At 41.0% G+C, this 18,431-nt stretch overlaps 2 protein-coding genes and 1 long non-coding RNA gene across 8 annotated transcripts in view; all 3 read left to right on the forward strand.

Annotated features, from left to right (window-relative positions):
- LOC145652892 (Fc receptor-like protein 5) overlaps positions 1-18,431 on the forward strand; it is a 107,229-nt gene that overhangs the window by 43,757 nt on the left and 45,041 nt on the right. The window lies entirely within an intron of this gene.
- LOC145652920 (uncharacterized) lies at positions 4,510-6,144 on the forward strand. 2 transcript variants are annotated; one of them, XR_014119203.1, is made up of 3 exons: positions 4,510-4,809; positions 4,973-5,157; positions 5,951-6,144. It is a non-coding gene; the product is annotated as an uncharacterized LOC145652920 (long non-coding RNA). The 2 variants fall into 2 exon arrangements; XR_014119202.1 differs by lacking the exon at positions 5,951-6,144 and having other exon boundaries at positions 4,973-5,529.
- On the forward strand, positions 7,910-17,498 carry LOC118240597 (Fc receptor-like protein 5). Of its 5 annotated transcripts, none has more exons than XR_014119173.1 (8): positions 7,910-7,979; positions 10,275-10,310; positions 10,625-10,900; positions 11,004-11,342; positions 11,639-11,917; positions 12,298-12,546; positions 14,018-15,580; positions 16,332-16,448. XR_014119173.1 is itself a non-coding variant. In XM_081704714.1 (8 exons), exons 1-8 carry the CDS (start codon positions 7,949-7,951, stop codon positions 17,192-17,194), a joined length of 1,371 nt encoding a protein of 456 aa, XP_081560840.1. In that variant the 5' UTR covers positions 7,910-7,948; the 3' UTR covers positions 17,195-17,498. The 5 variants fall into 5 exon arrangements, 4 of the variants coding, with proteins under 4 accessions (XP_081560840.1, XP_081560841.1, XP_081560837.1 ...); XM_081704714.1 differs by lacking the exon at positions 14,018-15,580 and adding an exon at positions 17,151-17,498; XM_081704715.1 differs by lacking the exon at positions 14,018-15,580 and adding an exon at positions 17,151-17,498 and having other exon boundaries at positions 16,347-16,448.

The raw sequence follows: 18,431 nt of genomic DNA on the forward strand, positions 1-18,431 counted from the left end.
TGCAGGGGTCAGAGTTCAGACAGAGTTCATGGGTTAAAAAGCTGAGGAGAGTGTCTGGTACAGGTATCGTTCCCATTCAGACTGGAGAGCCCTGTGACTTTTTTCTTGTCCTCTTCACAATTTTGTTAAAAGCACAATAATGTGTTTATAATATCTGTTCAGATGTTATGCCTGCAAAGACTTGGTGATCTCTACATGTTCTTGTATTAAAAATATCAGTTTTTAGAAGTACGTTCTTATAATCATACATGTCAGTCTCTCTCTGGGTGACGAGGGTGGGGGTGTGGTTGTGGGTGGGGCTGGGCTGCTCTCCTTTGTCCTGATTGGTGCTACTGTACCTCATTTGTTTGATCACAGTGTCCTGAGTCTTGAGCGCCCCCTGCAGTTGCTCTTTGTGTCTGACAGCCATCACACACACTCAGTGAGGCCACATTTCATTCCACATGTTCATGTAGAGCTATGAGATGGTTCTGTGATGAGATTATGATGAGATAGCAAACCCTTCATATGGATCATGTGTCCTGTGATTAAAGTACTGTGGTGCACCGGATTAATGGAAGTGGTCAGACATTCATTTAAAATTAAAATGACAAACAAAGTGTGGTGTTTTGATGTGGTGGTTGTTCTGGCTGAAACAGCACAGATTTTCAGCTGTGAAATTACTCGATGCTGTGTGTCATAAATACAGACCTTGACTGACCTGTGCCACTAAAATAAAAATCAGTTCATGCTTGTGCTTGTCTGTTTTGATTTGTGGCCACGCCTCAAATCTCATTCATCACGTCTCATTCATCACACCAACTTGGTGGTTGTTATATCTTTATGTTGTGTCTTATTTAAGGCCTTTCTGTTTTCAGGACCGTTTGTTGGTCATTGGTGTTATGGTGGATGTTTTTACTCCTGTACTTTTATTTTCAGTTTCTTGTTTTTGTTCGTGTTGTTAAACTCTTCAGTCGGAGTCTCGTGTTTCTTTCCTCCTTTTTGTGTGCGCTCGTCGCCCATGACGAAGAGAGTAAAGAGGCTTGATCAGAACTTTATTTATGCCTCTGAGACAGAGAACTTCAAAATCCAAACTAATCTAAAATCCTCTACTGAAATCACTGGTAGTTAATTTATTCCGTAAAACACGTGTTCACATCACCGTCTTTCAGATCTACTTCAGAAAAGCGTTGACAGGAACGCTGACGTCTCTATAACCGTTACCAATCTGTGCACGAGGACAGTCCACGTGAGATTCTACACGTTTGCTCGTTCTAAATCAGAACACTTTTTAAAGTTCCGCGGGAAATTAAAGCCTCTGCTATGAACCACGTGGCAAGACACCAATGGCAATTTGAGTTTATGTTCGACCGGTATCAAGAAATAAAACCATTGTCATGTCTGTGATGAAACTGATCATGAAGTAAACATAACCGAAACCACAAGGTGGTTGATTATACAGCTACAGAAATCAGTGGAAAATAATGAGCTGGATGACTGAATTTGCACTTTGCTAAAGTAGGAGAGTAACACTTGTGTAAATGGTGGCTGATAGGTAATTTTCTATAAGTAGGAGAGCATATCACTGTAAGTTCAAATGACATTATTTCTTTACGTATTTGACCAAGAACCACCATCATACATGTTATACAGTATAAGAACTATATGTGTTAAATATTTATGTGAAATGGCACATGAAATATTACATTGTATATGAAAGGGGCCCCAGTTATAAATGTTTTTATTACAATTTTATCAAGTTCATGAATGTTGCTTTACAGAATGTTTGCATCTGGTCAAGGTACATAAAGCACATCTTTGCCTTTTGCATTCACAGTAAATAATAATAAAACAAAGAAAACACCAATAAAATTCTTTATTTGAAATATAATCTCTAGAGGCTTGTATTACTAAAACATCAATAAAATGATCCAACCAGTTAAAAGGGTGTCAGATGTTATGTTTTGAGTCTCAGTGCCCTCACACACATACTGAGAAAACCAGACCTGACAACAAAGAGGAAAGTGACGTCCACACACACACGAGACCAGAAAACATGTGAGGAACCAAAGTTTAACCCGAGTGAGTTTAATGTGTGGTGGATAAATCCTAAACACACATCCAGTACCACAATCTGAAACAGCAGGCATAGGTCAAAAATATCATGATGCTTTTATCCAAAGCAACTTACAGTTATGACAGAACACAACTTGAGGGTTAAGGGTCTGGCTCAGGGATTCAACAATGGCAATTTGGCAGTGGTGAGGCTTGAAACCACAACCTTCTGATTACAAGTCAAGCACCTTAACACTGAGCTACCACTGCCCCGAGAAAATATCCCGGAAGACAAAGCTACAGTAACAGACAAAAGTATGCTCAAAAACCTGTCAAACCCATAAAAACACGATGGAGTGATTGACAAGGGGGAGGAGCTCAGTACTGCAGTGGGGCTGATCCCTGGTGACCAGAGGTAGTGTCCTCCTGAACCAGTGGAACAGTCCAGTTCGGTCATACTGACACTATAATAAAGTAATAGTGTATATACACTATATACTGACATGATAATAAAGTAATAGTGGTGGATCTGGTGTCATTAGTAACGGTGAGACAGTCCAGTTCTGTGATAAAGAGAATGATCCTGATGGAGAACAAAGGGCGCGACGCGAGGAAAAGGCCTCGAGGGAAGCGAGCCGGCGTCAGGAACAGGCTGAGGGCTTGGGCACACCGAGCTCCCTTAACTAGCATCCTGCTAGCCAATGTCCAGTCTCTGGATAACAAGCTCGACGACCTCCGGGCCAGGACAAAGTTCCAGAGGAACACTCAGGACTGCAACCTTCTCTGAGTCATGGCTGAACTCAGTGGTACCGAGCCACACTATCCAGCCGGCTGAGTTCTCCTTGGTTCACCGTATGGACAATGCCCAACTTTTATCAGCTCATAACCTACCCCACCAGGGGAAAGAGGACACTCGACCACTGCTACACCCCATACAAGGACAGCTATGAGGCACCAGCTCATCCACCGTTTGGTAAGTCGGACCACGCCGCCATCTTCCTCATACCGATATATAAACAATCGGTGGCCGCTCTGGATGACGCAGACTGGGACATGTTCCGGCGCAGCACTGATGATGTCAGCAGGTTTACGGAGGCAGTAGTGGTGTTTATTGGGAAACTGGTGGACGACACGATTCCAAGAACCACCATCAAGTTTCCCAACCAGAATCCCTGGGTGGACAAAACCATCCGCGAGGCTCTGAACTCTCGCACTGCTGCCTACACCGCAGGGATCATCAGCAGGAACATGAACGAGTACAAGTCTGCAGCATACAGAGAGCGCAGGGTGGTGAGGGAGGATACTAGAGACACAGTTCCAGCAGAGCGGCTCTAGATCCCTGTGGCAGGGACTACGGACGATCACGGACTACAGGAGCCCACCCTCCGGACTGATGAGTGCGGACGAGTCTCTGGCGAACGAGCTGAACACATTCTTCACTCGCTTCGAGGCTACATCTAGCAGCGCCAATGCTAACAGCGCCAATGCTAACAGCGCTAGTGCTAATGGTACTATCTGTGTAGCCAACGGCGCATGCGCAGAGCCCACCATAGAACAGCACCCTCTCATCATCACGGAGAGTGACGTGAGGAGAGTGTTTAAAAGGGTGAATACCAGGAAGGCGGTGGGACCAGACAGTATCTGCGGGAGGGTCCTCAAAGCCTGCGCAGATCAGCTAGCCCCGGTATTCACCGACATCTTCAATCTCTCCCTGACGCTCGGTATCGTCCCGTCCAGCTTCAAGCGATCCACCATCGTCTCCGTCACGAAGAAACCTCGACCCTCCGACCTCAATGACTACCGCCCTGTTGCCCTCACATCAGTCGTGATGAAGTGCTTTGAAAAGATAGTCAGAGACTTCATCACAGCTTCACTGTCAGCCTCCATGGACCCACTGCAATTTGCGTACCACCACAACCGCTCCACTGATGATGCAATTGCACATCTGCTGCACACCACACTGACCCACCTGGACAAAGGGAGGGGTAATTATGTTAAAATGCTGTTTGTCGACTACAGTTCAGCATTTAACACATCATCCCCTCCCTACTCACTACTAAGTTGGGGGATCTAGGACTGCATACATCCCTGTGCGACTGGATCTCCAACTTCCTAACAGACAGATCACAATCAGTACGGGTGGGCAACTGTCTCATCCACCTTGTGGTCTCTTGTGATCTCAACGCTAGACTACTGCAACTCGCTACTTGCTGGTCTTCCTCTAAGAGCCATCAAACCTCTACAACTTGTCCAGATTGCAGCAGCATGACTGGTCTTCAATCTTCCGAAGTTCACACGTTACTCCACTGCTGCGCTCCCTTCATTGGCTCCGTGTAGCTGCATGCCAAAAATGGACCAGCCCACACGAGGTCAATGGTCAAAGCCCGATCCATACCTCGAGTACTTCGAACCTCAAGTGCAGCTCAGCTTGAAATACTGTGCTTCCGGTCTCATGGATGACAAGCAGAGAGACTATTTACTGGCTCCAAGATGGTGGAATGAACTCCCACTTGCTGTCTGGACAGCAGAGTCCCTTGCAGTCTTCAAACACAGACTGAAGACCCATCTATTTGTGGAATATTTAAAGGGCAACCGACACTGCTCCCTTATTGACTGACTAATTTAGTACTTATTGTAGGGCATTGTTTATGTTGTTTAACAAACTCTAGCACTTATTGTTTATAGCACTTATTATTGTTTAAGATAGACCTCATGTATTTTGCACTTCTAGGTATCAGCATTCATCCTTGTATTCTACAGTATTCTAGTTCATTGGTATGTCTGATTCTAACCTACTGTACTAGGATATATTCTATGAGTAAACGACAAAGCACTTTTGTAAGTCGCTTTGGATAAGAGCGTCTTCTAAATGCCGTAAATGTAAAAACTTGCTTATTGAACCTTAAATGTTCTTCTTGTGCTTTCATGCTCCACACAGGCAGTACAAGCACACAGATGGGTAACACCAGCGCTCACACCAGGCTGCTGAACCGGAGCAACAGGAACGTGTGTGTCTTCCTCACCCAGGACAAGCTGGAGGTGGGCGCCTTCATTGCCAAGCTTGACGCCCCAGGCGGGATGATGATGTCGTCGCCACGGCCACCAACCCGGCCAGGCGGAATGGTGAGGTTCGGTTTCCGCGGTGACATTGCAGGCCACTGCGTCTTGGCCTCACAGATGTGTCAGCTCCTGTGGAAGGAGAATGAGCATGTGTCTATCTTTGTCGAGGACGATGAGAAGATCTGTTCTAAGCTTGTGCGTATATGTTCTGACCTCACCAACATCCATTGTACTGTATGACGTTTAAAGGGTGGATCATTTGTACTGGGGATCAGCGGATCTGTGGATCATCTTCAGGGGTTTAGTGGGGTGTGCGGTGTGGCCTTCACAGTGAGGTGAAGTCATATTTCGTATATGTTTCATATATATATATATATATATATATATATATATATATATATATATATATATATATATATATATATATATATATAATTATTATTTGAATTTTTCTCCAATCTTCTCATTGCTTTTGTGCTTGTACCATTTACTTTACTGACTAAACCAAGCTCTGGCCTGTGTGCGTGTCCGTCCGTCTGTCCTCATCACTGTGTAGTTACGTTGCCATATATAGACACTGTATCTGTACTCCAGCACACAAAATGTAAAATCAATCCACCATAACTATTACCGTGCAGAACCTCGAGGGTATTTGCATCTACACTGTGTGAACCACTCAGGAACCACACACCCTTTGTTTTCTTGAGTTGTTTAAATCAAAATGGTGTGGCTGTCCGGCTGCTTGTACAGTAGTCTACACCATGTGCCCGTGTAATGTATGTGGAAGACATTAGGAAATAAATGATCTCTAGACACATTAACTTTTATTTATCGTTGCTTGTCTTGCTACTGACAGGTCGGACGTCTCTCTTCAGCAACATAACGGTTTTCTAACTCTGGAGGAATTATATAGTGACTGCTGTCCCTTTGAGGAACTTGGACTCAGCAGTGGACTAAAAGTCCATCGCACACAAACGACTTCATTTAAAAGCTTTTGATTGGTTACTTGTGCTGTTTGTAATCAGTGTAATAAAAGCTAATACTATCAAAGCCACTGCTACTGTTGTATAATGGAATATGATTTCTATATAACTAACATATATAGGTTCATGATCATATATTTGATTTTAAAGTGTTTCAGCATATTGGGCCACTATTTTTTTATTTTGTCATTCCAGAAATCTAAAGATTGAGCTCAAATTGAGGGGAAACAGAGTCAGCCATTTAAAATCTACCACATTATTAATAATAAGACTTGGAATATTTAGCACACGCGTTTAACATTAACAACGATTAATATAAGAGAACCGAACACGTCAATTCAACGATATTTCGTGCTTTTCTTCAGCTAAATCCGGATGTTCTTTGGGTCGTGTAGCGCTAAAACGCACTGTCTCCCTCTAGTGGTAAGAACAGGGTATTACAGGCAAGACGGGACAAGGCGTCAGTGGCCAAGAGGGATGTTTTTTTTTCTTTTTAATCAGCTAAAGCTGTTGTGTGTCTACAGTGTACCAGCGTTACAGGAGTGATTAACTAAAAATACATTTTAAAAAAATAATGAACAATATGAAAAGCTCATATGGAGATGTCGAGGGTTGAACCCGGGGACTGATGCATGCAAAGCATGTGCTCTACCACTTAAAAATTCAGTATAATTTTCTTTATGGAGTGATGACAGTACCGAGCACATCTACTCTAATGTTACACGCTGTCTAATAGGCTCCACCAACATTAAGGTAACCTAGGTTAGGTTAGCTAGGGTTAATCTACTAGTCTGTTGACCCATTGAATTTAAACATTAAAACATTAACATTTAAGTGCCCAATTAAGTCCTATTATATCATTTAAAGATTTATAGATGCAGTGCTCTGGGTTCAGAATGTGTATTAAAATATACATCAGATACAGAAATAACAAATGGAGGCATGAGATCAGAGGGAGGTGAGTGATGAGGCTTCTGTTCTATTTCAGCTGTGCAACAGAGGGAGGAAGTGCAGGGTGGTGGGTGTTATGGACTGTTAGAGGTGATAAATAGTGACCTGTTCTCTACTTCATGTTACTGATACTCAGTGGTGTTTAATAATATTCATTTAAAGTGTGCAGAATCAGACTTAATTCTCTCTTCTTTCACCTGCACATTCTCTTTTCTACTCTCCACAAACCTTGTGTTGAGTTTGCATGGATCTGGTGTTAAAGTGTTTAGAGTGTGATCATCTTACTGTGGTGTCTGAGTGATGAGGGCTTGATACTAGAACACGTGTGTCTGTCCCTGTGAGACACCCTGAGGAATTCTCTAGTGCTCTTCCTCTGACTGCTACCCTTGTGTGCTGGAGCAGGACAAACTGCTCCAGGGGAGAGAAGTGGATCAGCGCTGCCTCCTGTTCCCTCCCCCAGCATGGAGGTCCTGCAAATGTGTATTCAACACATTTACATTAAATAAATGAGTTCAAATTAATAATATTCTTTATAATAATTATGATGAATAATTATGGCCTCACTGTGTCCAACATACACACCACACAGTGGAGGCACTTAATATAAAATGGAAACCATGGCCTCCTCTCTCTCTCTCTCTCTCTCTCTCTCTCTTGTTCTCTTCCTCTCACTCTCCCCCCTCTCTCTCGCTCTCTCTCTCTCTCTCTCTCTCTCTCTCTCTCCCTCGCTTGTTCTCTTCCTCTCACTCTCCCCCCTCTCGCTCTCTCTCTTTCTCAGAAATGTGCTTGCACACACACCACATATAGTAAAGAAACTTAAAATAACCTCATTATAAGAACTCGCAATAATTCTGAGAAAACAGGAAGTGTTGAGACTAACACACACAGTCACTCAGTCAGTCCATCATTACTGGGACAGCATGGCGCTCAGTCCACTCCCTGTGGTGCTCTGTGAGTAAATGTTCTCTTTATGTCTTCATTAGAGTCAGAGGTGCTGTATTAAGTTGGTAATGTGCAGTCTGAGGAGCCTGACTGATGAGATTATGTGAGTTAGTTGTGTAGTTCCTTCAGAAGGGAGGATCAGAGTTTCACTTCCATGTGCTCAGGTGTTCTCACTGTATCCAGATGTGTTATGGAAAGGGTTCTCTTTGATGTACAGGGCTGGAGAGAAGGAGGAGACGTTCTTGTACATATTTGTGCTCAATATGGGAACAGACCAGTTACGAGTGTACTTCTACACATCAGTGTATCTGATGAAACACGGAAGTGATATGGAGGCTTACGACTCTAGCAGATGAGTTTGTCAGAGTTTAACAGTAAGACCAGTGAAGAGAGGATTACAATGGTCAACACTAGAGCTACTGAAACCATGGAGTAGAGTTTTAGAGGAGAAATAAACAGATTTAGTGAGTGATCTAACATGAGGTTCAAATGAAAGTGTGGGGTGAAGAAGAACCCTAAGACTCCTAACTACCTACACAGGGTTGACAGACATGACATCACTATCACTATAGAAACTGGAGAGTCTGTATATTTGGGATTTGGGTCACAGCAACATAATTTAGGAATAGAGAAGTCAGTAGAGTACAGCAAACCCAAAGAATGACCACAGATATAAGTGGGAAAAGCTACATGCTGTGTGGTGTTGAAACAGTTCAGTACAGAGTACAAACAAACCCTGTAGAAAATCAGCAGATAACATCCACTGCTTGGACTGTTTTGTGTATTTGTGTAAATTAAGACCTACAACAGTGTGATGGAACAATGTAACCTACTGTGTATATTAAGATTTTAACAGACTAAATGTGTAAAAATACTGTAACTTCAACAAATGTAATGTGAGTAAACAATAAAGGAAGGTGACGATCAACAGGAAATGACCAAGACAAACATTATTAACCGTTTGCTTTTTGTAATATAAATGAAAACACTTATATTAAGAGGCGGAAGAATGATCTTGACCAACATAGTCTGGCTGTAATCAGCCTGACACAAGAGAGACTCTTCATTTTATAGATATGAAAGGAAACACTGTGACATGAACCTCAACACACAGAACTCCACTGGATTCTTTTTCAGAGCTTCATGTTATCAGCAGAAATGGGGAGATGGAGAACAACAGTTCTACAGTCATGGAACATCTCACAAACACTTTTATTTTGTCCCATTAATACTGCATGACTATTTAACAATTAATCCTATACACGAATCTCAGAAACAAATTCACAAATTCAGCAGATTTGTGAATCAGTGTTACGATCCCGAGCGTCGCTGCATTCACCTGCTTTCAGTTTCTGTTTCCATCCTGATTTTCATTTCCATGTGATTTCCATGGATTTCATTTCCATATGTGATTCCTTGTTTTGGTTTCGTTAGTTCAGCCCCTCGTTTAGTTCTCTGGCCTTCATTAGTTTCCCCTGTTCCTCGTTTCTACCTTGTTAGGTTGTGTTTTTAAACCCAGTGTTTTCCTCAGTGTCTTGCTGGTGGTTGTTCTAGCCGTTATCTGCTCATTGTGTTTGTACTAAGCTGTTGTCTGAGCTCTTGTCTTGTTTTCGTTTATTCAGTCAGTGTTCTGGGTTCTGCCTTGTTGTCTGTGTATCTGTACCCTGTTTTCTCTCGGTTTGCCTGTTGATTTATTTTCCAGATTTTGTACTTTTTGTTTAATATATTTCCTGGATCTGTTCGTATCAGTGCTATGACCCTGGACTGTCTTAATGACCCAGATTCTGGATTTGCCCTTAATAAATCTCGCTCTTCTCAGTGTCTGCATCCAGCTCTCTATCGCTCCACGTTACACAGTGTGTTCATTCTTCATAAACCCTCTAAACACTTAGAGAATGCTGGATAGGATGTCCATAAGTAACAGACATTGTGGAACTGTGAAACAGCAGTAGTGAATCTGCTCATACCACAGCACACACCACTGTCCACAGAAACATAAATCACTGACGCCCCCTTGTGTTCAAAATCTTCAGCACTCTAAACTACACTAAATGTGTTTTATCGTGAAAGATTCGTTTCTTTCTCTATTTTGGTCACTTTCTCCACTCCCTTTGAGTTTAAATGAAAATTTATTAAAAGTTATCTAGCATGTTAAAGTGTCTTGTTTTGTTTTTTTATTTAAATGAACAGTTGTACATACTTTTATTTTTACTGTTTTTAAAATGTGTTTTTTTTAATTGTGTTTTTTAATAAATTAATGATTTCATTGTTCATATTCATATGTTCCCTCTTTTATGTTTATAGTGCTGATTTCATTTGTTCAAGCTGGACTTGCTCAAGGTGATTTATATTTTGTTTATATATTATTTAAAACCCAAACTGCCATTACTAACTCTATTCAACTATTAGATGAAACATGGTATGATGGAATGATGTAATGAGACATTTATGAAAAAATGCTATTTTAAATGTATTAATTTACACATTTAGCATTTTAGTGTATGTATTTTATAATTAATGAATTTATTTAGTATTAAAACATGTGCAGGACCAGACAGCACTGACTGGTGTGGTAGATTTAGATTTAGATCTGTGTAATTTATTTGTTTTCAAAGTAACTGAATGAAGAATTCAAATGTTTAATGTTTCTGCAGGTCATGTTAAAGCTGTTGTGAGTGTAAGTCCTGATAATGACGTGTTCAGAGGAGAGACTGTGACTCTCAGATGTGACATACGGCTAGAAGGAGACACTGGGTGGACATACAGCTGGTATAAGGATGGCAACACTATCTACCCATACGTCACATCCAATACATACACATTCAACTTTGTTGTACAGTATGACAGTGGTACATACACCTGCAGAGGGTACAGGGGAAGAGACTCTCAGAGCTCAGAGATCAGTAATGCTATTACATTAACTGTGTCAGGTGAGTTTGGACTGTGAATTCAGCCAATAGACATTCATAGCAAGGTTGCTATTGTGTGTGAGTGATTTTAAACACCCAATAACTTGTATTTGCTGTGTTACAGTGATACCCCAGGCAGTACTGAGTGTGTCTCCCCAGATCTGGCTGACTGAAGGAGACTCAGTGAGTCTAAGCTGTGAGGTCAGAGACTCCTCTACAGGCTGGACATTCAGCTGGTACAGAGCTGTTCCCTACAGAGAATGTGTAACTCCAGTAACAGACATTCATGACTCTGTGAGGTATTGTGTTGAAATCCTCTCAGACAGCATCAGAGGAGCTGGAGGCTCCTACACTCTCAGTCCTGCTGCTCTACATCACACAGGAGTTTATGTGTGCAGAGCAGAGAGAGGAGAACCAGCCTATCAGACACAGTACAGTAACACACAGCCACTATGGATCACTGGTGAGGACAAACAACAGCAGTGTGTGTGTGTGTGTATGTGTGTGTGTGTGTGTGTGTGTGTGTGTGTGTGTGTGTGTGTGTGTGTGTGTGTGTGTGTGTTTGTGAAACATCAATCACTGTCATAAACACAATCAAAAGCTTAGTCATATGTTATTAATTAGATGTCATTAGTAGTTTTCAATCATCGAAGGAGGCATCAAACTGGTTGTAATCTTTCCATGTTAAATGTGTTTACTACACTTCTGCTATGATAAGACAATAATAATAACACGTGATGTATAATTTCTGTTTCTAAGGTCTGTCTCCTCCAGACTCTCTGATCATCAGTCCCAGCAGAACTCAACACTTTAGTGGTGACTCTCTCTCACTGAGCTGTGAGGGACAGAGTGACTCTCCTGGATGGAGAGTGAGAGGATACACACACAGTGGGAATGTGTCAGATTGTTCATCACTCTGGGGATCAGTTACAGGATCTACATGCACCATCAGATGCCTCTACACAACACACACTGGAGTGTACTGGTGTCAGTCTGAATCTGGAGGGAGCAGCAATCCTGTTAACATCACAGTGCACAGTGAGTCTGCATGTATGCACTCACTATTTAAGGAGAAAAGGAAATGTTTGATAACTATATTATAGTTCACAATATATAGAACTATCAGTTACTGACTAAGAAAACTGTTAAGTAGAGTTAATAAGAAAATCTGTTAATTTAACATATTCTGGGTGAAATGTGTGTGTGTGTGTGTGTGTGTGTGTGTGTGTGTGTGTGTGTGTGTGTGTGTGTGTGTGTGTGTGTGTGTGAGAGAGAGAGAGAGAGAGAGAGAGAGAGAGAGAGATTCTACTTTCTACTTTATTGTGTTAATGTTCTGTGTCCCTGTTGTGTAATACTCAGTATTCATGCTGGAATCCTTCTCTCTGTAAAAGATGAGTAAAGTGAATTCTCTGTTCTAGATGGTGATGTGATTCTGGAGAGTTCTGTCCATCCTGTGACTGAGGGAGATCCTCTGACTCTACACTGTTTACTTCACCCCACTATCACATCACACCTCAGAGCTGATTTATATAAAGATGGATCACTCATCCAGACCCAGACTGCAGGAGAAATCACCATCCATACTGTCTCAAAGTCAGATGAGGGTGTCTACTACTGTAAACACCCAGAGAGAGGAGAGTCACCACACAGCTGGGTCTCAGTCAGAGGTCAGAATCTAAAGATTTCACATCTTTATTATTACACTAATTTAACCAGAGCTTCAAATTTAACCAGAGCTTCAAATGTATGTTAGCAAGAAAATCATTTTATAATTCTGAATCTTGGAGCAGTAATCCTGTGAACATCACAGTGCAGGGTGAGACTCGATGTAATGAATTTACGCTTGTACTGAGTTTACTCTGAACACCATGAACACCATGTCCTGTCCCTGACTGAACTCTCTTCAGTTTATATATTTGTATTTTCATATGCATTTGAGTATTTGAGCCTATGGATATACATTACTTACATTTAGTCATTCAAGCCATGTAAAGTTACTGTTACCCATCATTTTCTAAGAGACAGAATAGATGTTTTTTATATAGTCTATCCACAGCAGAAATAGGAAATCAAACAGCCCCATCTTGTGGTGTGAATCAGTATTTACATAAATGCAACAAAGTGTTCACATGGAATCCAGTTACATTAATTAAGGCTTAAATCTACATGTAATACACTCATTTATTTTAGAGAAATAAAATGCTATTACACTGCTGGATGTATTGATACATTTAACTGTGTTCAAGTAGATAACTGGTCCCAAAGGCGTAGAACCTATTTGTAAACTAGGGGCCATTTTAATTCTAGGACTGTCAGGGAATGTTTTGGACAATAAACATTTTTGTGTTCATTTCTGTTTACCATCACCACCATTACTCCTACTGTACCTTCACCACCATTACTCCTACTGTATCAACACTACCATTACTCCTACCAGATATGGTTCAGCTGAGCTGCATGTGAAGTAATACATTCCATTTATTTATTCCTTCAAGTTCACTTCTTGTATCAAAACTATTAGATGTTTTCAAAAAGCTTTCAAAGGTTTAATAAGCTTCCAACACATGATCTTATAGAGAGGTGAACATAAAAGCAGAATTTAAGTACTGTGTGATTTCTACAATGGAGCCTGAGCTGGTTCTGACTGTGCAGTCTAAATGGACACAAATATTGAGTAGAGAGACCATCACACTCACATGTGAATGAGTAGGAGTGTAATCCTGACCCCAACCCCATCTCAAAGTCCAGTTAAAATCCAGTTACAGAATGTTAACAGCATGTCTATAACAGCTTGTTGCGTGTGCTAAGATGGTATGTATTATACCTGTTACATGTTCAGTGACTTCGCAGGTTAACATCTACAGATAAGAACTTGGACACCCAAATAAAGTGAAAAACAACTGAATTCATCAGATTATAAACAAATCTGATATAAACAGTTAATTAAAAGTCTGTTGATTAATCTACTGCTTCACTACTGCTACACCATGTTACTGAGAGTCTATTGTTCTTATTTTAAAATGTTTAAAATACTCTTATACTTCATCTATTTTTAATCTAAGAATGTTACTCATTTCATAGATATCTCTATGCACTCTGCCATTGCATATCCTGAACTGTGTTTTTCATCTCTATCAGCAGTTAAACCTAAACCAGGACTCACATCAAACCTTATAGGAGCTGCACTGGTGGGAAACCCAGTGACTCTGTACTGTAAGCTGGAGCAGTCTGCTGGATGGAGCTTTTACTGGTCCAGACACACACAGAACCCTGAGAATGAGACCAACACTACAACAAACTCCTACACCATCAGCTCAGTGGCGCCCTCTGATGGAGGCCAGTACTGGTGCAGAGCTGGTAGAGGAAACCCAGTGCTTGGAGTTGACCACAGTTTCTGTGTTTTTGTTTGCCACCCTCTTTTTGAGGATTGACCACAGCTTTCTCAATGGGATTGAGATCTGGGGAATTTCCTGGCAATGGACCGAAAATTTCAATGTTTTGTTCACCGAGCCACTTGGTTATCACTTTTGCCTTGTGACAGGGTGCTCTGTCATGCTGTAAAAAGCATTGTTCACCAAATCACTCCTGGATTGTTGGGAGAAGTTGCTCTTGGGGGATGTTTTGATACCATTCCTTATTCATGGCAGTGTTCTTATGCAAAAAATTGAGCAAACCCACACCCTTGGATGAGAAGCAACCCCACACATCAGTGGTCTCAGGATGCCACACTGTTGGCATGCCATAAGGCTCATGGGAGCGCTCACCTTTTCTTCTCCAGGCAATCATTTGTCCAGATATCCCAAGCAATCTGAAGGCGGCTTCATCTGAGAAAATTACTTTACCCCAGTCCTCTGCAGTCCAATCCCTATACTTCCTGCAGAATGTCACTCTGTCCTTGATGTTTTACTTGGAGAGAAGTGGTTTCTTTGCTGCCTTTCTTGACACAAAGCCATCCTCCAAAAGCTTTCACCTCACTGTGTGTGCAGATGCACTCACACCTGCCTTTGCCATTCCTGAAAAAGCTCTGCACTGGTGGTGACCCGATCCCATAGCTGCATCCTTTTTAGGAGACGGTCCTGTTGCTTGCTTGACTTTCTTGGGCACCCTGATGCCTCCTTCACTGCATTTGAACCTCTCTCCTTGGAGTTCTTGATGATTCCATGAATTGTTTAATTAAATCAGCTATCTTGTCCTCATTAACACTTTCTCCTTGGTTAATGAGAAGATCAGTAAAATGATGTTAGCAGGCCATTTTGCGGCAGGGCTGAAACGCAGTGGCTTAATTTTTGTGGTTAAGTTAATTTTCATGGCAAGGAATGACTTTGAAATTCATTGCAATTCATCTGATCACTCTTCACAATCTCGAGTTAATGCAAATTGCTACCATAAAAACTGAAGCAGCAAAAAAGCAACTTTGTGAAAAACAAAATTTGCTAGTCTCAAAACCTTTGGCCATGGCTGTATTTTGGAGTTTTGGCCACGAGCACAGATTGGCCACTAGATGGGAGCAGTCAATAACATTTTAGTAGAAATATGACAAAACAGATCACAAAATGTTTGATTTCCAGAATAACAGGAAGCTGTCATATCTGCTACAGGACATGCTTTATGTGCTCCTGAATTAATGGATTTATTCAACATTAAAACATGTACTGGACCAGACAGCAGTGACTAGTGTGGTAGATTTAGGTCTGTTTACTGGTGAGTATCAGTTGACAGACTATAATAATAGAAAACATGGTGTTGGTTATGTGCGAGATCTGAGTTGATATAATTATGCCTGACTGGATATTTTACTATATGAATCATTATTATTTAGACAAGAAAGTGTTAAGCATCCATTGTTGTTGTGTGATTCCCTTTTCTAGAAAACCTGCTCCCACAAACTCTTTGGATTTGCTGCTCAGTTTAGTTTAAACTGTAGTAGAGCAAATATCCAGCACCACATAAATAACTCCTCCCACTCACACACAGCCTTTATATTATTACCCAGTTAAAATAAACAGTGCAACAGGTTCTGTGTAGTGTTGATATTACAATTTTTGTAAAGTGGTTTGGTGGCTACCACATGAATAAATGAATGAATTAAGTTATATAGCTTGTTTGCAATGAGTGTCACTTTTCTTTGGTTTCTATTTTTATTTATGTTTAATTGTATTTTTTTTATCATTCCATTCCATTATGATCACTTCCATGTTTCGTCATGTTGCTTCTTGTTTGTAGCTGTTCATGTTTTCATCTGTTTAAAATAAACATCTTTGTTCACACGGCTCACGTTGGTATCCCATCCCTCACCCTCAATGCTCCCCAGAGTCACAGAAGCACTGTAGCTCTTCAGCTGTGATTAATTCTGTGTGTGTGTGTGTGTGTGTGTGTGTGTGTGTGTGTGTGTGTGTGTGTGTGTGTGTGTGTGTGTGTGTGTGTGTGTGTGTGTGTGCGTGTGTGTTATGAGCTCTGTCCCATTCAGAAGCTCCACTCTCCATCCTCAGTCTGCTCAGTAGTCTACTGGCAGTCTCTCCATATCTGCTAGTGTCCATCGTGCTGGGGGTCAAATGCTACAGAGCTCACAGTAAGAACTCTTCCTCTTAGACACACATTACACACACTGGAAGAACCAAACTTACATTTGTTTGAATCTGAAAACGCATCATAGGGTTTGTCTTTCTTCTCTGTTTGTTTATGAGTTTCTCCATTGTCATGACTCTTAATACTGCTAAGACAAGCAGGACACATGACAGTAAAGTGTCTGTTATGTGTAATCCATAAAAATCATGGTTTATAAAAGCAGCACATGGTCATGAAACCAGTAGTTAAAAACAAGAGTGAAGAGAACAATGACTGGAACCAGAAAATGTTACTTTAGGCAAGACAGCAAATACTAAAAGAAACATGAGTGTAAATACACACACTAACTAGAGCCAAACAACACACAGTCACGACAGAGCAGAGAGATGAATGAAAACAATACAGTACAGGTTACCATGGGAACCACAACCACCAACAACTTAAAGGTTTTATATAGTTTATACTTTTGTAAACAGACATTTAAAACTATTTTATATGCTGGTTTAATAAAATACTGCTTTTCTCCCCACAATCATTGACAATGTCGACACGTTGCTTGCGTTGGAGACAAGACATGCTTTTTTTCCTTCTCTGTGCTAGAAGACCAAGACAGCAATAAACATTTATTAAATGATAATCCAATAACACCAGGGGGAGCTTTCTAACACCTACACTGTGAATTCTGTGTTTAATGTTTTTTCTACAGCTCTGACTGAAACCAGAAGCCAGAATGCAGTCTCAGAGGAGTGAGAATCTAAAAATACTGAAGATGGAAGGACATTGTTCTGTTTGCTTGAAGTCATTTCACGTGTGAGATTGAATGTTTGAACTCTGCTAACTTACTGCCAGCTGACAACCAGTTTATATGAAGCATCGTGCAGTAATGTTTTCACTTTTAAGCACGTTACTATTGTGTGTGTCATTTCTTCCAATGTTAGAATATTCTCATTTATATTTGTGATCTTTTACTTTGTTGGACTGGTTTACTGCTTTTATGTTCTTATTTTATTAACTAAATTTAAAAATCGAATAAATTGTCTGCATTATCATTGCACTGATGTCAGATGAGATATTTATCAGCCAAAGAAACACTGTCTCAGTGTATTTCATAACAGACTCTAGATATTAAGTAATTAACAACTAGACCACAGATTAGTGTTTTACACATTGCTTTACACTGACTCTCCTCTGATCTAATGTGAAACTGTTCACTGGGTAGTGAGGTCACTACAAAGATCATAATAACTTGGACTTGCCTGAGACAGGTCATCAGATGATTGTTAGAATGAACACCAGCAGCCACACCAGCTCTGTGCAGGTAAGATCACTCACCCCTGCTGTAGGATGTAGTGGCACTGATGGTCAGATACATCATCCCAGCACAGTAAATTCAGGAGGAATTGGGGTGGTATATTAGACAGCCAGTGAACAGTCAGGTCTTTACATCCATGTGTTGGAAGCAGGAAAAATGAGCAAAATGGGCAAGCATAAGGATCTGAGAGATTTGAACAAGGACCAGACTGTGATGACTAGACAGCTGGGTAGCTGCATTGACTCTCCCAACACCGTGACAGGGGTGTTTATGAACCAGAGCCTTTAAAAGCAGCCTCCCTACCCACCAGAACCAGACTTGAGGCCCAAATAGTCAAAGAACACCACCTGTACAGCTTTTCTTTAAACACACTCTAGAGGAATTTATAAGAATAGCACCTGGACACACACAAGCATCAAGTCTTTATTACTCTACAGAAACTCTCTACATGTCTACACAGTATTCATATAGTAGAGTTAAATGTTTCATACTGTGGTCTGATAACTGTTACTGCTGTTGCTGTAATAAATAATCTGGTTTGCTTGTGATGTAATGTCTTGCAGTACAGTACATGCGTGTGTGTTTCTCCAGGGGATAGTGTTGGTGTTTGTGTGTGTGTTTGTGTGTGTGTTTGTGTGTGCGCTTGTGTGCGCGTGTGTGTGTGCGCGCATGTAT

This window comes from Electrophorus electricus, chromosome 21 (genome assembly GCF_041902795.1).
Source record: "Electrophorus electricus isolate QZ-2024a chromosome 21, ASM4190279v1, whole genome shotgun sequence".
In the NCBI taxonomy this organism is placed as follows: Eukaryota; Metazoa; Chordata; class Actinopteri; order Gymnotiformes; family Gymnotidae; genus Electrophorus; species Electrophorus electricus.

Coding starts and splice junctions, on each gene's coding strand:
- LOC118240597 (XM_081704711.1), top strand. CDS start 7,949: ATGGCGCTCAGTCCACTCCCTGTGGTGCTCT. Junction 10,311..10,624: donor TCAAGCTGGACTTGCTCAAG/GTGATTTATATT, acceptor ATGTTTCTGCAG/GTCATGTTAAAGCTGTTGTG. Junction 10,901..11,003: donor TATTACATTAACTGTGTCAG/GTGAGTTTGGAC, acceptor GCTGTGTTACAG/TGATACCCCAGGCAGTACTG.